This window comes from Triturus cristatus, chromosome 9 (assembly GCF_964204655.1).
Source record: "Triturus cristatus chromosome 9, aTriCri1.1, whole genome shotgun sequence".
Lineage (NCBI taxonomy): Eukaryota > Metazoa > Chordata > Amphibia > Caudata > Salamandridae > Triturus > Triturus cristatus.
Genome location: NC_140592.1, coordinates 1,239,339,156 through 1,239,363,949, shown reverse-complemented (window position 1 = coordinate 1,239,363,949; position 24,794 = coordinate 1,239,339,156). Strand labels below are relative to the sequence as shown.

The window sequence follows — 24,794 nt, the reverse complement described above, 5'->3', positions numbered from 1 at the left end:
CCTCTACTTACACTCACCTGAAGTGGGTCAAGAAACCCACGGAACAGTCCCTATATGACAATAAAGGCCTTCCGAAGTGTACCTTATTGTGGGACAAACATTTAATGCCTAAATCTGCACATTACAAAACATTTCCAATAACCCGTATAACCGTTTCAGTGATCGTCTTGCCCCAGAAATCTGTAGGTCCAGATCCAAGTGACTTCACGGAAGCAGCAGCCAACTTGCCCGATGATGACATGCCAGCCTCACCAGGGCTCAAAACCAACTACTGGCACAGTCCTTAATTTTATTTGCCTAGGATCACATTACCTTTCTGCTGCAAGTCAACCAGCAGCAAGCAAATAAGTTTCAAAACAACCAGGTGATGGATCACAAAAAATAACCTACTGGAGGCTGTTCCCTCCAGTCCCAACTCTGGTTGGCTGCTACAGCATAACCGTAGAATACTTTCACCTAACTTTTAGAGCACTCAACACCCAGGAACCCTGAGGTGTGTTATTATCTTACTTCTTCTTAAGCAGCCTAAAAGCACCTCTCTGCTTGGCCATCCTCTCAACCATACCCTGCACATCTCCACCATCTCACACAAGCAACACAGAACCACACATCAAATACCTTGTCAAGCCAAGCAAACTTACATCCTACTCACGAGTATGAACAAGCACACCCTCCACCCTGTCATGGTCTCTACTAAAGACTGAAACTTATCTTCTGGCACTCACCGAATGAGCGAAAGTAGCACTGTGAACTCACAAATGCTGCACGTATTCTGGGAAAAGAAAGTTTGGCGTGCACTCAAACATTGGCAATGCTTGGCACAGGGCTTCATGTTTCTGGAGGATGCTCTACGCATGGGCACCTGAACTCAGAATAAGAAACGACATTTCTTACGAGGCTACAGAACTCCCGCACTGGTTTGGAAATGTTGATGGCCATTTTGAAGGTACTGAGTATAAGTTTGACGAGGTCCAGAGTGTCAGTGCTAGGAAATTGAGCTACAATGCTGTTACAATTAGGACCTTACTACCACATAGTTTGTTTTGAAAGCCTTGGAGATGGTGTTTCCCTTGGGAGCTTGAGAAAAAGTGTGAAGTTGAATACAGAGAAGTATTCCAAGAAATTGTCATACTTAAAAAAAAAAAAAATATGTGAGGTAGTTAAAAGCACTTATCAGAAATATCCATAATTGAATATAAATTTTACTTATCTGTTTTCCCTTAAGGATAATATAGTTACTTGAACAATTGAAGGACTCTCAACATATTTAGATGCTGTCAATACTTTGTGATGCATATATATTTGTATCTAAGCTAACGCTATATGCTTAAGAGAGTATTTTATTAACGTATATTCAAGCTATATTATCCTGACATATGTTTATATAACAGTTTGACTAACACCCTAAATGTATGTATAAGACAGAGAGACTGTATATTGAAAACAAAGGCCAGTTATGCAGGGCCGGACTGGGAACTGAAATCAGCCCTGGCAAAATTTGGCAGACCAGCCCCCGTCACATTTGGCAGACCAGCCCCCGTCCAGCGCGTAGCGAGCGAGCGAAGCGAGCGAGCCTGACTGCTATTAGGGGGGTTTGGGGGGGTTCTCCCCCCAAGAAAATTTTGGAAAACAACCGACCAAAATTGTGAATTTTACAGCACATTTTTCATTACATATTCAATTGTATCAACTTTCAAACCACAGTAAATAGTAGATGATGACCTTCAAGAGCACCAGGTTACCCACCCAGTCATATGTACCCATAGACATTCTTTCAGAGAGCACCAAAAATAGGCACAAGTAGTAAATCAGAGAGAAATAAAAGTGAGACCAGCCCCCACATGGTGTGTATCGAGCAAGCGCAGTGAGCAACCACTACTAGGGGGTACTATGGTGTACATGGACCTGCTGCTAAAGGGCAAAATGGATCCTTTATCAAGCTTATGAGTGAACAGGACGTCTTTCTCGTTATCTCCTCCAAGTTTCTCCCCCCAAATTTCCATTATTCCCCCCTTTCCTTTCCCTCCTCTCCAGCATTTCCTGGCTTTAATTGCGTCACTGGGGGATTTCAACATATGACACTGGCCTTGTAACCATAACATACAATTATCTCCTTTATCAGTACAATTTAGTGATCTTGTGCCATGGGGGGGGGGGGGGGGTCACAGTGGTGGACATTTAGTGTGGTATGGTAAATCTGGTCCCATTCTCAACAGATCAGTATTACAATTATTCAGAGATAGCAACAAGATTGTTGAGCAGGCAATGCAATGCAAACTGTAATGGGAATGTTTTGAAAAGTTAGGTAGAAACTTCAATGCGGAAGGCCGGTGTTATTTCTACGAGACTGCGTGATTTCTGCTACTGTACGGTATCTGTGCCAATCAATGCCTCTTAAGTGATCTGGCCTCAGGCTCTCCTCCTTACTGCAGCATGATGTTCTATTTATATCATTTTGTAGTGGCAGGCCACATGAAGTGAGTCAGTGTAAAATTGCTATAGATTTCGCATATTTGTGTGATTACATATTTGATTGCCGGCCTCAGTGAGGTAGCAGTACTTGCGAGATAAAGAACACAGCGCGGAAATAGAAGCCACTGTTTTGGGGGAGGTCGCAGATTATCTTGTTGAATCAATACGCTGCTTCAGAATGTACAACCGCATAAAAAGCTGCACCGTATAGAAGTGCGCGATCCCGGCTACTTGGAGAAGTGTCCAATAGCAATTGGTTTCATCATGACAAAGAAGTAATACCTTTCCTGGAAAGGTATTACTTCTTTCCTCCCCTTCAACACTGAAGCAACCAATTTCGGCTTTAACTTGCTGGTATAGTCACGCCCTGCCCCCCCCCCCCAAACCTCCCTCACTGCACCCACCAGCACGTCACCGCCTCCCTGAGTGTGTGTCTGTTTATGTGCGCCAGGGTCAGTGTTGTTTGGCACATGGCTGGCAAGTGCTAACTCGCTAGCCAAGCAGAACTGATTGGGGCCGTTTCGGTTTCCTCACACAGCAAAAGAGCAGGCCCTAGCAGCAGGAGGCGACTTTCAAAAGAGACACTAGCACTGAACGCGCAAGTGCGCATTTTACCAGCGCAAACTCCTTTCTTGTGAAATCCGGCCTGAAATCCGGAAAATTACAAAATATAGGTCACGATTCATGAAGCAACTGAGCCAGCGCATAGGGAACGCACCGAGGGCGACCTTCAACAGATGGAACTGATACAAGGGTACAAAGGCCCATTAGAGGTCAAAAGTTACATTGAAGAAGATGGTAGCAGCGCTAAGCCCTTTACTCTATAACCTGCACCATAAGATGTTAAATTACAATCCTATATCAGAATCGCGAATGATCCTGGAGCCCATAAGACACTTCTTGTAGGCTAGCTTCAAATTCTGTTCGCATTAGTTGGTGAAAACTTTATTAATAAGAACGTGCACGAGGGGCACACTTTGGAGTGCTTTAATAAAATGCTGCTCTCCAGAGAGATGTGATTTGTCTAGTACTATTTTTATGTAATGTATCCCCATAATGGTAGCGAGAGGAGAATGTTGCTGCAAGTGTGTAGCCCTAAAATAAACACCATCTTTAAAGAAAAGCAGCTGCCACCTTTGACTTGCCTATGTCTGTGTTTCAATGCAATGCCCTCTTCTATGTTGAGGTCACTCGCCGATATTGTCGATGCGATGCTGAAATTACTGAGATAAGTAAAGGCATGTAAATATTGTGCGCAGCTCATCATCTTGTCACTGTGTGCCTTGAATACGAAGCACACTTCCTACAGCGAATACAAAATCAGGCACCGTGCTAGCAGCCGGTTAAGATGCGCTGTCTCTCAGCACACTACATCGGTTATTTAGCGTGAATACTGACTGCACAATCACAATCACATCTAGATACAAGAAAAATCCATGTGCACCACACAATAATTTGACACCGAATTGAAACATCTAACCTAATTCAGGAAAAAATGCGGACTACACTACAACAACAACAACCACCCTGATGTAAGGATTGAACGCGGCGCTGACCAGGCTGACTGTCACCTGTTGGCAGTATGTTCTGTTAAACTCGGTAATCCACATGGTTGGACTCCGTCCCAAAAAACAGACTTCACTTTCATGTTCAGGACACAGCCTTTGTCCTGAACATGAGCAAAAAAAGGCCCCCCACGTTAGCCTAAGCGGCGCAAGTGCCAGAGCCCAGTGGCAACACCAGGCAGTGGCCAGTGGAAAACAAAACAAAAGGACTCAGTCGTGTAAGAAAAACTTTAAAAAAAAAAAAACAACTCTAGAAAGCCCTGTTGTCTGCTTCAAGTATATTTTTCAGCACAAGCTCCAAGTTGGGTCTTTTGCTGAAAATATATATTTTAAGCAGACTTGCTGACCCCAACCTTCGCCCCAGTTAGAGCCCCCCAAGAGTCAAGCAGCACAACAGCGCCACCAAAGGGAGCACAGTCACACGTATCCACATTGCTGCACTAGCATAGCCAGACTCTCGCAGGCACAGGCTGGCACAAGCAGGCCAGGCAGGCAGTCAGCCACCCACCCACCACCACCTCGCTCCAGCAGCAGTGGACTCCGCCAGTGGAAGGAGGAACCAAAGGGTTGCCTGCAAAAGGGGGGGTGTAGGTAGCAGGCCCGGCTCCAGGATTTTTTTTTTGGGTGGGCTATAGGTACATTCGGGTGGGTCACTGCTGGCCCGATTTATCGCTTATATATTTAACAAGGCCTGCTTCTGGGCCCTCCTTTTATCTCTCCTTAGTCTTACAAGGTACAGTAAAACTCACTCTTTTCCAAGTCTCTTTCTAAATGTTATCACTCTCAAAAAGTGCTTTTCTTCCATGTAATGTCCCTTTGATGGGAAGAGGAGGTTTCTAAGGTGGGAGTATCTAGCAAGGGACTCTACCCGGGTTTCCTCTGTGCGAGCCTTCAGGGAGAAACCCTCTTCATTACTACCTCCACCTGACCCATGACTGTGCAGCGCTCTCCCTTAGACTTGATTATCCACTTTTCTACCACCCTTCTCCATCACACCTTATCTCACAGCTGACCTTGGGACCCAGCCCCATATCAGCCACCATTCAGTTCCATTTTCATTATTCCCAGTAAAAAACAAAAGTAAAATCACCTTCAAACTTGAAACATTGAATATAGCAGTAAATGTAATCAGCATGCATGTTAAAGTATGCTCTACAGTTGTCCTAATCACATGACTGTTAATTAAATAAACAAAAACAGAAAGGCCATGACAGGGCCAGCTTTAGTGCTGGTGCAAAAGTCTTTTTGATCTCTTTTTGGACCTCTTTCTCTGTAGATAAGTTACCAACCACCCTCCAACCGTGCTCTTCATCTCTCCATAGCCACTCCCTCTCATGGCCTCCTCCTCAGACTTCCCAACTACCACCCTCCACCAGTGCCCCTCATCGCTCCTTAGTTCCCCCCACCCCATGACCCCCTCATCAGATTCCCTCACTGCCACCCTCCACCAGCGCCCCTCATCTCTCTGTAGTTCCCGCCCACCCCATGACCTCCTCCTCAGCTTCCCTTACTGTCAAACTCCACTAGTGCCCCTCATTTCTCTGTAGCCCCCCACCCCATGACCTCCTCCTCAGATTCCCTCACTGCTCCCTCCACCAGCGCCCCTCATCTGTCTGTAGTTCCCCGCCACCCCATGACCTCCTCCTCGGATTTCCTCACTGCCACCCTCCACAAGTGCCCCTCATCTCTCTGTAGTTTCCCCTCCAACCTGTGACCTCCTCCTTGGATTCCCTCACTGCTCCCTCCACCAGCACCCCTCATCTCTCTGTAGTTTCCCCCCCACCCCGTGACCTCCTCCTCGGATTCCCTAACAGCCACCCTCCACCAGTGCCCCATATCTCTCTGTAGTTCCCCTCCAGCCCGTGACCCACCTCCTCCTCAGATTCCCTCACTGCCACCCTCCACTAGTGCCCCTCATCTCTCTGTAGTTCCCCCTGCCCCATGACATCCTCCTCGGCTTCCCTCACTGCCACCCTCCACTAGTGCCCTTCATCTCTCTGTAGTTCCCCCCCCCACCCCGTGACCTCCTCCTCTGACTCCCTCACTGCCACCCACACCCTTCATCTCTCTGTAGCTCCCCCCACCCCATGACCTCTTCCTGGGATTCCCTCACTGCCACCCTCCACTAGTGCCCCTCATCTCTCCGTTGCCCCTCTCTCCTATCCATTCCATTTGTTGTATTGTGCTACTCATATGAGTGTAGGGTGTCACAGTACTTTACATAACAGCACACATTATACATGCAAACGCCTAACAGATTGTTTGGGTTACTTTTATTTATCAGCAAAGGAAGCAGAAATCTTCCCTTTCCATTTGACAATACTATGCAGAAATATGATTCCCAGTAGATGTCCTACAGGTTTTCCTTAAAGCCTCGGCAGTCAGAGAAAAGTAAGAAAACAGTAATACTGGATGAAGTACTTAAAAAAATCGACGAGAGACAAGCAGCAATGACAATAAATAAATACCCAGTGATCAGGGTTCAGTTAGAGCAAGAGAGCAGAGTGTGATAGGCTAGGAATGTTTATGCATGTGTGCTGACAGTCAGTTAAGCAGGACGTTAGAGCATAAACGAGAAATAAAACAAAAATCAACTTTACACAACTTAACATGGTTGCAGTGAACACTGATTCCCAGTACCATGGAGAAGGAAGGAATTTAAAAGATTGATGTATTCTCCGTTTTAAGCCCTCTTCTTCAGTCTCATCATCTGAAAATGTGCCTATATTTGGCGCGTCCTTTCTCTTGATGGACAAGAATTCTATGTAGAATGATAGTGATCCATTAGGAACTTTAAGTGAAACCCTTGGAAAGTATGTCCTTTTAAAACTTATTTTGGGCTTGTAAAATATCCAGAAGCTGCTAATACTGGGCGGCAGAAGCCCAAGCGGCAGCTTTATCACTTGAGGTCTGTCCACCATGCCCACCCTTCTTGCCCCCTGCGGATTCCGTGGCCATGCACTTTTCTGATCATCATCATGTGATCATACCTTCCAATTAGCTGCTGATCGGGGCAGTAGACCTAACAAAGCAATCTCTTTGAGTTTACAACAGACCAGGGACGACTACTGAGGCCAGATTTTCTTCATGCCGAGGGCCCGATATGGACCCGTCTCAGTGCCTGCTTTTTAAAACTGGGCTGAGCACCAACGGGACGCAGACCAATTAAAGCCCTGGTGATGGTAGTCATAATGGCCACTAAACTGACAATCCTAGCAAGATTGAGTCTGGCAGAACTGCCTTTGGTACTAGACGGGACATAAAGAACATGGCATATATTGCGGACTGTAAACATTATATCATGAGCAGAATGAGAGTTCGTGAAGATTTGGTCTCCATTGTTAATGTTCTTCTTAAGGGATACCCTGTCTTCATAGCACTATTTCTTATCCACGTAGCACTGCGTTGCCACCGAATGCCAGGTCAGACTGGCAGCCACCACTTCGCTCGTCTCCGCCCTGCTCACAGTCACAAATCCACTGCGCTGGCTGCGGAACCGGGCCGGGGCCTAACCTTTTCTTTTTAATTCCGGCCTGGCCGGCCCCTGAGGCAGTGCCATAATGAGGGATTGCATATTTGTATGCAAACGCCTGGACTCACCTGCGGGCGGCAGACAGGGGGTCTAGATATAATTAAATTATGGGGGGGCTCTCCTCAGCGTCGTCTTTCTAGCCTCTGAGATCATTCATGAGATGACTGCCTCCTCTTCGACCTCGCCTCACCCAGTCACGCGCACTTTTTGTAATGATGATCATGCGCATTGGAGCTCGCGCAATAAACATTTTTATTGCGCGAGCCCCAATGCGCATGATCATCATCACCAGACCCACCCCTGCTAAGGGTGAACTGTAAAACCGCGGCGCGCAGACTCAGGGCGGCAAGAGAAATCTGCGCGCTGCACGTAGGTGCAGCCAGGTGGATTTCTTTTATTAAAATACAATTGGGTCACGGACACGGACGGTGCGTGTAGCACCAGCAGCATACTTGTACTTGAATGTTTGTTGCCTTGAGCGGAGGGAGCAGAGATGAGGCGGAGTACTAGTCTGATTGTGTGTCAGACTACTCAGGTCGGTCGGACGGTCACGGTCAGGGACAGGGTCCAAATCGGCCCGTCTCAAAACCGGCCCCCTGTCTCAAAACCGGCCCCCAACCCATCCAGCCTACCGGGGGATTGCCCGGTGCCCTGCATTATCAGTCCGGCCCTGCAGTTATGTTTACTAGAGAAAGAGAGGTTATTATTGAAACACAAGATATGAATCTCATTGAATGTTTTATGTTTCAGTTCAAGAAATAACCTCAGTTCGCCAATATCCCAGAGAGCCCAAGTTTAAGAGATATTCTGGAGGTTCCTCATACATTATATAAAGTGTTTACATCAGTAAACATGCATGAGTATTCAGTGAGGCAGGATAATAAAGGTATTATCTTGTGTTTAGATGAACTGCAATGACCCGTGTAAATGATCACACCCACTAGAGTGAAGAGTCAGAGAGGTGATATCCAGTGTCTCTGTTTCCGCTCTTGTTCTATTCCCCTTTACCCTTGTCGCCTATTGACTATCATTATCCTACTGTGAATGCCTGGCCGTGGATACCGTCCAGTGGGGAACTGTTCATCGCTTCCATTGGATCCGGAATTCAGATCAGCGCATTCTGACACCCCCGAAAGGTCTGGATCCCCATCCCACTCTACATCCCATGGTCCACCCCTCCTCCAGTTCAGACAAGAGCATAAGACCCACTTCTTAAAGTAAAACGTGATCACAGTGTAACTCCCGGGGACTCGACCTCCCTAAAGGGCTACCCCGCTTCATCCCCTCCTCCACCAACTCCCCCGGCATCACTGGCCTAGCACTGCTTTTATTAAAACTCTAGTAAAGCGCTTCATTGCTCTCCCGGTAGGATAGCGCTCAACAAGTCAGACACACTCATTCGCTTGACAACAAAACGCTAGCTTGTCCACTTCAAAAACCAATCGCCCATAACTATGGCATGTTTACAATTAACAGGGAGGACAATTTCAAATCATGGATTGCCACAGTCCTCCTGTCAATTCACAGCACGTGCAGTATTATATCTGTAACACATCTAAAGCCTGGATGGTCCATAGGTAACAGATCAATCCAGCTAACTCTTGAAACTGAAGGGGGCGCATGATCGCTCTGTCCCACAAATATTCCCTATTCCGCTGCCATCTTCCTCCAAGCCGGAAATTCTCCATTAAAACATCTTTCCATGGGCGATCCTTGGATAATCGCACTGGATTATCATCGTCAGACTTTTATCCTTTTAACGAGCTTTCTCCTGCCCTTCTTTCAGCACGTCGCCACCACGACTACCAAATAAGGAATGCTCACCTCAACATTATCCGCCAAAGCTACCCTCTTCTGCCTGTCATCAGCATTTCCATCCTGCCTCTGCACTGACAGGCGCAAAACGGAATCAGCTGCCACATTTGCATTATCTGGCGCACTGTCGACCGGAAATTGGAATGCTTGAAATGTATCTCCCAAATGAGCAACTCAAGAATTAAGGTTTATGTCTCTAACCTAGAAAATACTGAAACTAAAGGCTTACTGCCCTCCAGCATGCAGTTATCATAAGAAATAATCCAATTCGATAGTGTATCCTGCTACGTATGTATGTATATGCGTATATTTAAAAAGCGTACAGGGCACGGTAAGTCTGGATGCTTCTTGGCACTGTAAAGTTAGCTAATATGGACAGGTATAAATCTTCAAGACTGAACTCAACTTCAGATGGCCTTTTGCTTATTCTGTAGAAAACAAGCATTGGCAAAGACAATAGGACTGGCCCTGGCAAGCTGGTGTGATGGTTTATTGGTTTATAATTTTTATTGCAGGTGCAAGCCACACAAAATCGAAAACAAAATAGAAAACATGCTGCCACCTAAACATGGTGGCTGTAAGTTTTTAATAAAAAATGTAAATTAAAAACAATTAAGCATCACACATACTTGCAATTGAATAATATGAATGTTTTCTACTCAGAATAGCTGCAGTACCCCTTTTTAGTTACAAGGCACATTTATGATTACATGATTTTTATTGGCATAAGAAAAAGGTTGTTTAAAAATAATAAACAACAAAGAATTAAAATAAATTAACAATACAAAGCACTGGCCCAAGGGCCCGTCAATTGTTATTTTTAGGTGTATATGCACGTGCAATCAAGTAAAATGTCGCCATTCGTAGAGCAAGCAGCCATTGGCTGAAGTGGGCTGGTCCACTTCATGGTCTTCTGCCCTACGTTTTGTGCTTTGGTGGGAGGGAGCAAAAGGAGAATGACGACCTAAGAGACCAGTGGGTGAAGGGGTTGGTCCAAAGGTCCTCTACATACGCATATTTGCAAGTATTTTTTAATGCTGATTTTATGTAACAACATGAAGCTGGCAAATACGTAAAGCTGTGTCTGAAGTCCCCACATTTCCTCCGAGTGTAAAGCCGTCAACCACACCTCCATCGAGCGAACCAAGACACGGAAGCGGGGGAGTCAACTTCAAGGCATATGTGACCACTCGCTTGGCCAAGAGGGTCAAGGTCCCTGGCAAATGCCCTATTGCTCTTAGTGGGCGTAAACAAGCCCAGGGCACACACCAGAAGAACTGTGGTTTGTGAAGCAATATTTTTATTGATTGCTACGATCTGTTATCCATTTTATGTTGCCTGGGGCACATTACTTGTCGAATAGATTCCCAAATCCATCACATTTGTGTAGGGCTATGATTTTTCAACTACACAGAAAATAATCAAAAATGTTACAGTCTCGCATTTTCTGTAGTTCAAGAATGTGAGTGAATGATTAACGAATGCTAAGAACCTCAGTTTCAAAACCAGCAGGTCCCCAGTGACACTCAGTGGCTTCGGAATGTAAAAGGACAGACCAAAGAAGCAACCATCACAGATTCTAAGCACCAGCGTCAGATAAGCACTTCCTCGAGATGTACTTACAATCCGTGCCTGTTCCATGAACCTTCTGGAAGACCTGCACGAGGGAATAGTGCAACTTGGGTCCTGCAACAGCATGGGCAACAAAGCATGGTAATTGTGAGAAAAAAAATGATTGCCTTGAAGGTTTTAAGGTGAACTAAATCTGAACTCATCGGAGCTAACTTGAGTTTTCATGGCTGCGGTCATTTCGGGACAGACCAATGCTCTTATGATCTTAGACATCAGCAGAATCTCAAACTCTGAAACAGGGAGCCCCTCAGAAAAGATGGAGCTCTCACAAAGTAAATCACAGCCAGTGATACAAATGCATTACCCTGCACTAACAGTACGTATTGGAGACACTAGGCACCACAAAGAGCACAATTATGGCACTAAACCTATATATTTGGCTAATCCCTCTAAGCAGAACATCCATGTTGCAGGGATTCTGCAAAATCACAGAACTATGCTTGGGATTATGGGACCTAAGTAGGCAGGGACTGAGTTATCCTAACACCTTAGTACCCATGAGCCCGGGACCGACTAGCTATAGTGTCTCACTTGCCGTCCAACTCACTCACAGAGGAACAAGTGATTGGACACCGCAGAAGACAACACTCCTGACTCTCTCAGGAATCGGGGTGGCAAGACACACCCTTTCGCTCACTCTCTTGTGCTCATCCACTATAGGATCTGACAGGGACATGAACAAGTCTAAAATATTTATTTTAACTAACGTGTTCTAGCATGTAGTATACGTGCCACAACCAGTAGAAAAATGCCTAACACAAGTACAATCAGCATAGCAAATAGTCCGTAAATCACAAAAGGAGCGGTCATAATGAATGACCAACGAGCCTAGCCTCCCTCCCCTTGGATAGAAGCAAGATGATTATATATTAGAAGATCTCTGGGTGTTATCAGCAGACCCCGTACCTCAGTCTATAGATGGTAGATCTACATCACAGGTGCTGTCATGCTCTTCTCCCTGGAACGGTCCCTCTCCAAGTGTCTGTCACCTATCCGTGTACACTCATATGACCAAAGACCGTGTTCCCAAACAACAGATGCACCTGAATGTTTTGTCTAGGTGCTACAGCCTCACCTAAACAGAATAACAAGGGGCATTGTTGTTCGACCTTGTTCACAAGGTTCAGACTAAATCCCAGGAACGAGCAAAGTGCAATAAACAACAGAAGGTTCTATGTGAAAGTTTTAGTGTGGCACAAGCAAAATAAACGTGTGTAGTAACGTGTGCAAAGCAGCGGATAGTCAGCAACACGCCCATGCTAAAATAGGGAAGACGATGCTCATGGGAGCCACATGACACTGTTATGATCTTAGATATCAGCAGAATTTCAAACTCTGAAACAGGGAGTCCCGCAGAAAAGATGGATCTCTCACAAAGCAAATCACAACCAGCGATACAAATACTTGACCCTGCACTAACAGTACGTATTGGAAACACTTGGCACCACAATGAGCACTATATGGCACTAAACCTATATAGTTGGCCAATCCCTCTAGGAAGCACATCCATTTCAACTTTTAAACCTACATATCAAACCCATTCAGAATAAGTTCCCTTACACAATCTCAAACAGAAGATCACCTCAAAGCTCTACCGTAGGCTGCTTATCCATCGCTACAGAACGGCCTCCTTGGGGCTAGCAATGGACAACCAGCATCCCAGGGGAAAGAAATTAATTTGAGGTCCTTCAGCACACACATGTACCACACAAGATTAGAAAGAACCCGGACAGGAGCAATCACATATTATTCAGCACGCTATGCAAGAAAATCCACCTTGCACAATACATTAGGCAGATCAGTGCTTAATTTGAGCTGGTGTGTCCACCGGCACTCTTTTTTGGAGGCCGGCATTTATTTTTCATCATCAGACTTTGACCAATAAGAAGAGAGGAAAGAACCCCACAAATGGGGGAAAGAAAGAGGAAGAGAAAGATGGAAAACCCGTGGCAATGGGGAGAAAGCAGAGGTGAAAAAGAACGTCCAAAACCTAATTAAAAGGGCAAGCGGTGGATGGTACTGGACGAAAGAAGAATGAGGTGGAATCCAGACAAGCAGCCACCCGGCCATTCTACACACCGGTGGCAGGCTTTTAGGCATAACTTTGGGCGCCAGCACTTATTCTTTTACAAAAGAGAGTCCATCGAACCAAACACAATCATAGATTACCTTGAATCTTATCAAAGAGCAATCCACAGCTTTAAAGGATTCCAAGACCTGGAAACCATCCAGGTGGTGGAAGTGTCCTACACAAGTGGTGTTAATATAACATCAAAAGGTGTAGGTCTGTTAAGATCTCCTTAGGGATTAAATATTTCCTGTATGAATCAACTGTGGTTTACCAGTACCTGTTACTTCTTCTGGTGCTCTAGGCATCGCACACATTCTTAAGCTATGCACTCTTTGTAGGCAGGAGTTTTAATTGTAACCCTAGCTTCTTTGATGTTACTTCCAACATTTACATTTGTATTTGACAGTATTTGCTCATCGAAGAAAAGTGTTACAAGGGACTGTAGCTATCAGTAGTGGAACTTGCGGTTTTTACTCGGAAAGCTGTGTTCTGAACCAAGTGAATACCTTTTACGGTTGTTATCTGTAAGGGTAGCAACAAATGTTGCCGTGATACTCTGTATACATGTTTGTTGTGCTTTTTATAATTTTTGTTATGATTTGACAAAGCAGCCAAAAGGAAAAATACTAGCTGAGCTCTCCGTCAATTGGTAACGACATGAAGGCTGGCGCTGGCAACAAGGGACTCTGGGAACACCGGAATTAAAAGGAACCCTAAATCTGGAACTAATGTGCCACGGCGACAATTGCATTTAGATCTTGGAAGCACACACTAGAGTGAACTGGGACTCTGGTCCCAGAGGGCAATGGAAACAAAGGGTGGAGACAAAAGTACAGACCAATGCAGACATAGGCAATGGCTGTTAGAAATACAGGTAACCGCCACCAGGGTTGTGTACGAATTAGATGTATTGTAATTGCATTTATAGAGCACTTACTACCCCTGACGAGGAATCAAAGCGCTCTTTTTGGCGAGTAGCACACTACTCCAGAACCCATAAAGAATTAGTGGTCAATTAGTATAGTGAAATATGAAAGTGATTTGAGCGGTGGACATGTTAGTCAGTTATTTAGATTGAGAAGGATAGTGGAGGGATAGAAGAGGAAAAAAGGTTTACATTTACATAGCACTTGCTACCCTTGATGGGGTGTTGAGGCGCTTTATTGGTGAGTAGCATGCTACTTCGGAACCCTAAAGGATTAGTGGTAAATTAGTATAATGAAATAGGAAAGTAATTTGAGTGGAGGATATGTTAGTCAGTTATTTGGATTGAGAAGGGTAGTGAAGGGATAGAAGAGAGAAAAAAGGTTTGCATTTATACAGCACTTACTACCCCTGATGAGGTGGTGAAGCGCTTTTTTGACAAATAGTACGCTACTCCGGAACCCATAAAAGATTAGTGGTGAATTAGTATAGTGAAAAATTATTTGAGTGGCGGACATGTTAGTCTGTAATTTGGATTGAAAAGGATAGTAGAGGGATAGAAGCAGGAAGGATTTATATATATTTTTCTTTTTTTTAAATTTGTTTTGGAGCTCATAGCAGTAGGGGGAGGCTTGGGATGAGTAAAAGATAGGTGGAGGGGGAAGAGTCAGAGGGAAGGGTTTAGAAAGGCTTGTTTTGGGGATCAGAATAGTAAAAGAGGTATGAGATAATGATAGGAGGGGTAAAATAGGGAAGAGTCTAGAAAGTGTTATTTTGGGGATCATAGTTGAGGTATGGGGAATGAATGAGAGAATGGAGGTAGAGGATATATTGATAGAGGTATAGGGTGAGAAATAAGGTAGTGCATTGGATATGCTGAATTAGAAGAAAAGTAATAAATGTATAGATCTATAAGTACATGGAAGGAATATAGATGCGTAAAGGAAGGTATTATATGTAGATTAAAGATGCGTTAAATAAACTCCGGCTTTAAAGTGTTATTGTATTTTAAATTAATTAAATATATAAATATATATATATTTGTAAATCAGTAGTGAAGCAATTGTAGATAAATAATTATGATAAAAGATTGACTTATTTAGGCAATCACTTATATACATGTTAAAAACAATCACTAAACAAAACAAAACAGTAACTATCACTAATATGTACATTTGTTAATCAGAACTAGTGAATATCTGTATATTTTTTTTAAAAACCATACTTATTCTGCACGTTTATACAAAGCAATCCACATATATCAGTACATATCTATAGTACAAATAAATACTTATATACAGGGAGATATGCTGTATATTTCTGCTTTCGTATGGTGGTTATGGAGAAGAGCCAATTCTTGAGTAGTTTTCTGAAGATAAGGTGGTTATCCGTGGCTCTTATGTTGGGGGGTAAAGAGTTCCATAGTTTGGCTGCTTGAACAGAGAACGATGTGCCACCCATAGGTTTTTTTCTTGTATTTTGGGATTTTGAGGCACAGTGCTACTCTAGAGCAGAGGTTCCTTTGTTTAATGTGTTTACTGATTTTATTCCTGATGAAGAGCAGTCCTGTTCCATGTATCACTTTGTGGGTGATACAAAGCCGTTCGACGTGGATCTTCTGCTAACCGGTAATCAATGCAGGGCTTTGAAGGCAGGGGAGATGTGGTCTTGCCGTTTTATATGTGAGAGTAGTCTGGCAGCCGAGTTCTGAATCCGTTGTAGTCTTTTCATGATTGTTAAGAGGCTATTGGTGTAATTGAGTTTGGACAGAACAAGGGAGATGGTAGCCAAGACCCTGAGTGGAAATCCCAAATGGTCATACCAGATGACAAGGAGGGTAGATACTGTGTTTAGTTTGGAAGTATGAAAGTATGACATTCTCTTCAATGAATTGTGACATTTGGGCGAAAGCTGCTTTTTCTATTAGTTTGCCCAGGAAAGGTCCATTTGTAATCGGTCTGTAGTTGTCAGGGTTCAGCGGGTCCAAGTTTGTTTTCTTTAGTAAAGGGCGTATGAATGACTTTTTGAGTTCTTCTGGAAATATTCCGGTAGTTAAGGAGTTGTTGATGATTCTCCTTACAGCAATGTAAATGTAAATTGATAAATGTAAATTGATACTTGTATAGCGCACTACTCACCCGCAAGGGTCTCAAGGCGCTTGTACGAATACCGCTGTGGAACCCATCCTGGCTTTCCCTGTGAGGCGTCCACTCGTGGGCACCCCCAAGGTGGAGGCCAGGCATCATTAGCGTTGTGGGGGCCGTTGTGGAGATTAAGCAAGCTATTGCCCAGAGTTGCAGAGTGGGACTCCATGATTGGAATGACACCGAGGCGAGAATTATCAGGTCCGTGGAATTTTTGAGCCCAAGACCCACCGAGGCGGGGAATTGAACCCTGGTCCCGGGCTAGACCTCTGCATCAGGGTCTGCCGCTCTAATCATTGAGCCACACTTCTCCAATGGCAGCAGAGGTTGTTAGAAGAATTGTCTTGAAGGTTTGCGGTGGACCCATGACAGAAGGGCTGCCGGCAGGCCTGCTTGCTTTGATCAGGTCCATAAATTAATTGTGTCAAATGTGTTGGAAGGAACGGAGAGATTGGGTTAGAGTGTTCTTGGACTGTTGTTTCGTCAAAGGGTTAGTGCTGATGCTTTGTGCCTGTTTTAAGTATGAGTCAAGCGTGTCCATGTAATGATATAACATTTATTAGAATTCTGATTTGCATCAGCCATGCTGTTTTATAATCACTTTTACAAAGTACTCGTTTTCACAGTGGCTCTCATAGGAGAGAATGTCAGATTATTGTAAGCTGAGCAGAGAAACTTCTGTAATGCACCTCAGTTTCAAAAACTTTTGACCACTTTCTCAAGAGAATGAGGGGCACCTGTAATCACTAGCTGTGACATAGAAGAAGGTACCAGAGGCAGGTACACAGGGCACTATACACTCCAGCTGTCTTCACAAAGGCACTATTATTTAGGAGTGCTGGAGACACCATACCGGGCACCTTGGCACTAATGAGCACAATCTGACTGGAGAAACTAGAAAAGCGCTAGAAGACACTTAAGACCAGCTCACGTTAAAGAACAGAAATAATTCAATGAGCATTCCAACACAAATAAACTCAAAGAGACAATCAGTAACCCGACAAATAAGGTCGGTGATGCAAGGGCAGGAAAGAGATCTAGCGCCGCTTGTCCTTAGGATCAGAGACCCTCTTTTTAAGAGAGGTCATGACTGCAGAAGCCAACTGCATGGGGGCAAAATACTTTGTTATAATAACTGGAAAACGTTGACAATTTTCCAAAGTACATATTCAGCTTGAATTGTCGGAATTGACAGTTAGAGAGTGAGCCAGCCTCGAAGAACACAACAGCTACTGCAGTCCGGAAATTGGTAGAGGCACCGATGTGAGTATTTCTGTTACTGTCTGTTAATACAAGCCGTAACTAAAACCACTAGCGCTTCGACAAGAAAAAACATGGAATCTGAGTGCGCGCTATCATATGTTATCCAGAGATGCCTATCGCCCACTACCCTCAATCTCGTCACACAAAGAACTAAACGATTGGATAGGCCGTGAAAATACTCGTTGTCGCTCACCTTCATCAGCTGGCCTCAGGTTGGCCAACGCAACAATTTGATGGCCAGCGGCGACGCACTGCATCATGTTGTAAGTACTGTCCTTGCCACCACTAGAAGAGAGAGTAAGACAAACGATGATGCCACAGATGTTGTGATAAATAACTCTTAGACAAGCTGCAAAATACCTGAGCCTGCAGCCTGCCTTCAAGAAAAGCAAAGCATTCAAATGATAATACTCAAATATTTTTGTTAAAAAGAGAACAGATCTTCCCTTCAACGACGTCTTAAATTCATAAAAGTGCAAATTCTTCTACTGAAAATCAAGTTTCCTCAACTACAGCCAGCTGGCCAACTGCGTTTTTATTCTGATTACAGGGAAGACAATGCAAAACAAAATTGGTCACAGTAGATTTCTGGAACGTTCTGGTTAGTTATGCAGTTTCCCATTTATTTCCCGGAATATAACTTGTGGTAAGTAAAGCTGCCAAAAGGTAGTGCATGGTGCAATCAGTGCCTGCTGCACCCTGGAAGAAAATGAGGGTTACATGCCAGGCACGGTTTTGATCTCAGCTCAAAGCAATCCCTCTATATGCAGAGGTTCATAGAGTGTGTGTTTGATAACCAGGGTTCAAACACAATGAAACGTCAGTCTTTGAGGTGATAAACCAGTACTGAATGTGTTCCCAAGGTCACCGACAGATGACTATTGACCAATGCAGTGCAAACTTGACAAGCAGGATTTATCAACTATTAAAAACAAGCATTTGCAATGCAATACGCCTCGCATTTACGCAAGTTTAAGCTATTGGCATTGTAAATGACAAAGCCTATTATTTTTGTTTTGTTTTTAAAAACATAAATAAGACGCTTTGTAATTTACAATGGAAATAGCTTAAACTTAAGTAAATGCGAAACCTATTGCATTGCAAATGGTTGTTTAAGTTTAAACTGAGCACGGTGCCACTTCAAGGACACCGCGCTCAGTTTCTTTTTTTGTTTTCTACTTTAACACTGAGCGCGGTGTCCTTGAAGCGGGTGCCGCGCTCAGTTCTATAGTAAAAAAAATCAAAATAAACAAAGTGCGCTGTCCCTGAAGCGAGCACCGCGCTCACTATGACAGTAAAAAAAAAAATTATTAAACAGAGCGTGGTGATCCCGAAGTGGACGCCGCACTGAACTTGAAAGTTAAATAAAATTTTAATTTAAAATGATTGCGGTGTCCCTAAAATGGGTGCCGCGCTCATTATGCAAATACCAAAAAAGCAGCTGCCATTGTCCCCATCAGTGCCAATAACAAAAATAGTGCTCACCCCCTAGATAAATGCAAAAACAACAATTGATGGACAGAATGCAGAACAATGTCATACATTCACCCCAGTACAGAGATCTGGGCCTAAATCCATCGTTTTTTTGCTCACCATGCCATTCCAGTTTGAACCCAGCCATATGCAAATCAGTCTTGACCCTGTGCCCCATGGGAACAGTCCAGCCCGAACTGCCAAGCCAGGTCCTCCCTGGACTGGAAACAAGCATCCTAGGACCGGTTTCGGGCTTTCAGCCCTCATCAGCCAGGATAGCTTGATTCCAGTGGCATGGAGAGCAAGGGACTCACGTCTGAGCATACCCTTCCCACTCGGGGTGACAAATGCAAAAACAACAATTGATGGACAGAATGCAGAACAATGTCATACATTCACCCCAGTACAGAGATCTGGGCCTAAATCCATCGTTTTTTTGCTCACCATGCCATTCCAGTTTGAACCCAGCCATATGCAAATCAGTCTTGACCCTGTGCCCCATGGGAACAGTCCAGCCCGAACTGCCAAGCCAGGTCCTCCCTGGACTGGAAACAAGCATCCTAGGACCGGTTTCGGGCTTTCAGCCCTCATCAGCCAGGATAGCTTGATTCCAGTGGCATGGAGAGCAAGGGACTCACGTCTGAGCATACCCTTCCCACTCGGGGTGACAAATGCAAAAACAACAATTGATGGACAGAATGCAGAACAATGTCATACATTCACCCCAGTACACCACTGGAGTCAAGCTATCCTGGCTGATGACGGCTGATAGCCAGAAACCGGTCCTAGGATGCTTGATTCCGGTCCAGGGAAGACATGGCTTGGCAGTTCGGGCTGGACTGTTCCCATGAGGCACAGGGTCAAGACTGATTTGCATATGGCCATGTCTGAACTGGGGTGGCGTAGTGGGCAAAAGAACGATGGATTTAACCCAGATCTCTTGACTGGGGGAGAATGTCTGCATTGTCAGCATTCCGTCCATCATTTGTTTGTTGTAACACCCCCTAGATAAAGCAGGCCGTGTAGCCAGCCAAGTAAAAGGTCCAGTCGTTATGGGTGGCAACAAATGGAGACAAGGCAGGACTAACAAGCCCATTTATGAATAAGAAGCCACCATTTAAGAAGGACAATGACACAAACCCAATGACAAATATGGGTGGAGAGTGGGCGGGGCGGATAGTGCATACCCTAATACAGCATGCCTCACAAGAGCAAGCAGTGCATGCGCGCTGCTGCTAGGCTCGACCTAAAAACAAAAATAACTTGCTATTAAGTAGTGCTTCACACTAAACTTCTTGTTTATTAGGTGGTGTATATAACAGGTGTTAGTATGGGAAACAGCCTTTATTACGAAGCCAGAATCACCCTGTGCCTATACAACACCGGCACTAGAACGAATGCATCATTACCACGCATTCGTTTAGCACACAAGTTAATACAACAACTTGCTTTAGGGCGCGCATTGGTGGAGCGGTGTTGGATTTTAAGTCCAACTCAGGCCTCAAAAAATCTACTTGCCCACTCGCAATTGCGAGTAAAATTTTATCAGGTCGAGCTATTTTTAGCACCAACTAGCCCCATCTAGCAAGTAAACTTATGCTGGAAAGGAACAGGTGTTTTGTTCATTCAGAAAGTTGATGAGCAATAAAGATGCCATTAAATCTTGTTTTTATCTTGACACATTTGCTGTGTGTTCAAGGAAACAGGTCAAATGTCAGTTTGACTTTTAACTAATTGCTGCTTGAAAAATTAGCTTTATTTTTCTCTCTCTCACTAGAGTTAGAGGGTGTCAAGTGAGCCGTCAGAAGATGTCAGTTATTTTTCTCCAACACATAAAATGTAAATAAATTGCCTGTAAATTAATATTACAACTATTTCAAAATATATCTGGAATTTCAAAAGCATATTTTTGGTAATTAAGAAGTGTGATGCAAACAAAGAGTTAAATAGGAGCAAAACTAACCAGAACACTTTAATTGATGATGTGCAAATGACACATATTTGCAGAAACTCTATTTTCAAATATTATTGTTTGTAAACTATATTGTTTTATCAGTAAATCCGCATGTCAGTGGGAACGTTTTTGGCCATTTCAATGTAAAATCTGCTGATTACAAATGACAGTGTGCCACCACTTCATGCTTTAGTTTTGTATTTATTAAAAGTGATAGTTTTTATACATGATTTGAGAAACATTCCTGCCCCCGCCATAATGAAAATACTGTGAATGAACTAAGAGACAAATCAGGGGTCATGTGTATCCTATATATGGCTAGATTTGTATTACATATGGATAAAACATTTAGACTATTAAATCAAACAAAAGAGTTTATTGTAAAGCAGATATGCTGAACTCACACATTTGAAGGTGCTCTCATATGTGATAACGTAGAAAATGGCAGCTCAAAGAATTAAATTATTCGCCCAAGATCACATCATTTGAAACCAGTTTATGGTTCAAGAGCAGTACAAATAGGTCGAGTAGATTATTTAAGCCAATAGACCTGCAGGTCTAGTAAGATTTTTATGATTTTTCCAGGCCTGCAACACCTTCCCTACTGTTGCGCAGACTGGAGTTGAAATAGTAAATGATATTATTCCAAGGTCCAGCGCCCCCCCTCCACCCCCAAGGGAAGTCAATGTAACAACTTGCGTGCTAAATGAACGCTTCGTAACAACGCGTTTGTTCTAATGCTGGCATTGTAAAGGCATGCGTGGTAAACACATGCGGGATTATGTTCTACAATCGTTACTATTAGTCAATCTAGCAGTACACAGTTAACCAGATAAGAGAGGAAGAAGTCTGAGGTGGCTTTGCCGGGAGAACTGTGAAATCAGCAGGGCCGGAAAAGCCATAGCGGGTACCGGGCGTTTCCCTGGTAGGCCGCTAGGGTGGATGGCAGTTTTAGGCCCCTGGGGGGCCGTTTTTGTTACCGGAGGTCGGCAACCGTGGCCCCCGGTAACAAAATCGGCCGAAACTGGCCCGCGCAAACTGCTCGGCTGCACTCCCCCTCATCCCAGAGGGTGGGGGGGGGGGGGGAGGGGTGCGGCTGAGCAGTTTGCCAGGGCCGGGTTCTGTTCCCAGTCCGATCCCTGGACATCAGGCATTGATGTCAATGGAAGGAAAGTATTTTTTGCAGCGAGTATTGCTTTGATGATGAAGAAAGTATCTTATTGTACAGCATTCAGTTTGGTTGGTGGAGGCCTTTATACCACAAGCATCAAGTAGCTTTATTAGCTTATGAATGTCTATCAGCATGTTAAATTAACAGCTTTGGTCAAATGAGTTTTTGATACGGGGTTCGGCATAAGTTGTTGAACCAGTTCTTTTTCCCATTAATCAGCGAATTCATAGGTGGGAAATAACTAAGTGGATAGTTCGACGGGCAACTGCATATAATGCTTGTTGATAGCAACATATACAATATGCTCGAGAATGGAATGCCTTAACTCTATTGGTAATATGATGATGTTGCCTACCTTCTGCATTGACCAATGCACACAGCCCCTTTTTCATGCACTGAATGCATTGGCCCGCCTCGCTGCACCCTTTCGTTCATTCAGAGGGCACTGAATGTATTACTTAAAGCATGCATCCAAGTATCTGGGTGCAGCATGCATTTCATGAGCTGTCTGCAACAGGAATCACAACCTGAGCAATGAAGCACAAAATGCGACAAATGTGGATCTCTTTCTTGCTTGGGAGCAGCACTTTTTAGCTGCAATCGTTTTCTAAATGCAGCATGTATCTTGAGAGCTGCATAACATATTTGCTGAGAGAAGCATGCGTTGAATGCACCTATTATAGCATGTCCTGTTTGGGCATGGAGTGTAAGATCAGCATGCGCTGGTATTGGAAATCCCTTAGTGCCTGACGCAATAATTAAAGATTTCACTTAAGTTAGGGAATTCTGCATACACAGTATGCAGAAAGTATTGTCTGGCTGTCTGCTGTCAACAGTGACATTATACACCCAGTCGCATCAAGCACTGATATAACGATTTTGGGGTATTCTTAATCTTTTATTATAGCATGCAGTAATCACCCCATGTCATAACAGTGATTTAAGCAATTCTTGGTTCCTCATCCAAAGGCACAGACTATGCTGGGACTTGTGTTTGCCCTTTAAGCTTAATAAGTAGTGGCCTAAAATTCCAAGCATGGTCAGTGTGATAGGACTGGTCAAACATCTTATGTCAGTACGATTACCACCTTTCCAAGATATAAATACCCGCCATATGCTCACGTTTTCAGATTCTGCAAAGTACCAGACCCAGTTCTTACGTTGAAGTTTACACAAAATTGTCTGTATTCATTTTGAACATGGACGTTCTGTTTTTGTTTATTTTAATTATCAGTCGGGGTTACATTGGGTCAGATGTGGGACACCTTTTTATAGCGTTTTCTCAGAACATTTACTGTTTAGAGTATGGACTACAAAATGTAAAAAAAATACCGGTGTTAGGCGATTTGCCTAATTATTGTAATAGCACGGACGTTTACATACTGGTCATTCCGGTATTAATTGCGGCCAGGTGGGAACACTATTGTGCCTGTTGACAGCTGATCACTTAACTATAGCTTTCATGCCCTGCATAGACACTTGAGAAGCTGCAGCGTTCACTGGATACAACACACTCTGCGTTTACTGGTTGGAGGATAAAGCATGCACTGCAGCACCGAGAGGTACACAAAGGTTGCATGCAACATGTACATCCTTTAAGCAGCATGTATGAAACCTCGCATGCACAGGGGGAGGTGATGGAATGGACTGGTTTTAGCTTGCTTCTACATTGCACTGCTTGGGGCACATGCTGGCTTCAGCAGGCACGCGTAAAGCACAGACCGGCCCCAGTGTGCCCTGTCTCCCAGGACTCTTACCTGATAAGAGCCACTACCCTCATGACTGCTGTGCTGTTGTTGTTTTCCACCCACACGTGCACTCACGGACCCGGAAGTGTAGGAGCAGTTCCCAGCGGATGGTTGGATCAGTGAAGCATACATGCCATGGAAACAGAGAAAGGCTCAAATACACCCTGCGCTAGGCACTAGCTGCTCACTTTAACAGGGGCTTTCTGATTCAAAATTCAAGCTCCTAGGACGCTAGCAATAAAATGGAGATTCCAACATAGGTTTTGTAAAATAAGTAAATAAAAAAGTTGACACTATTTTTAAAAAGCGATATCAACTTTAAATATGTTTTTATTAAGAATAATGCGCATATTTATTGTAATGATTCAAAGCAATAAACTTCATGTTCCATTTCAATTTGCTATCAATGAACATGCACAACTCTCTGCACATTCAATGGCTGCCACATAATTTGAACATAAGGCTTCTTTGCGCTTCATCTTGTCCTTCTTTTGTTTCAGGAAGCGTTCCGTCACTAAGAACCATAGAGGCGACGATTATCCTCTGTAGGTTTCTAGGATACATTCAAACTCGAACTGCGCCTCCTCGCGGGCTCCTAGGGATACGTGCAGCAGGCCGGATTATTCTCTGGTGATGTTTTGAATAACCCTCTACTTTCCCGATGAATTTGACAAATGTTTCTCTCTCTCAGATCAGCCCCAAATGAAGTCGTTCTTTTACGCAGATAAAAAATAAACAATCCGTAAAATTAGACTTTTGAACGCTCATGATTTTAGATTTAACTGTGCGCAAGTACTCTTTTAACATACATGCAAACATTTTGATATAAGAAAAAGGGAGATTTGGAGAAAAAAACTGTATTTTTCCCTCAGACTTTCACTGAAGAAGAGACAATTTCAGGCATGTTAGCATGTTAGTATGTATGTATTTAATATACATACTTGGCCTTCAGTCTTTTTTTTTTATTATTACAGTTTTATGTAGTGCTAACTACACCCACAGACATTAGCGCATGATAAGCATATTATGT

General features: G+C 43.9%; 1 protein-coding gene across 1 annotated transcript in view; it reads right to left on the bottom strand.

Moving 5' to 3' along the window:
• Window positions 1–23,889, bottom strand: part of DPH6 (diphthamine biosynthesis 6) — a 487,001-nt gene extending 463,112 nt beyond the window's left edge. The window contains exons 1-2 of the mRNA XM_085627344.1: window positions 23,774–23,889; window positions 17,612–17,703 (exon numbers count right to left, since the gene is read on the bottom strand). Of these exons, the coding sequence (XP_085483470.1) occupies window positions 17,612–17,703; window positions 23,774–23,796 (115 nt within the window). The 5' untranslated portion in view covers window positions 23,797–23,889. The remainder of the gene's footprint in view (window positions 1–17,611; window positions 17,704–23,773) is intronic.
• Between the last annotated feature and the right edge of the window lie 905 nt (window positions 23,890–24,794).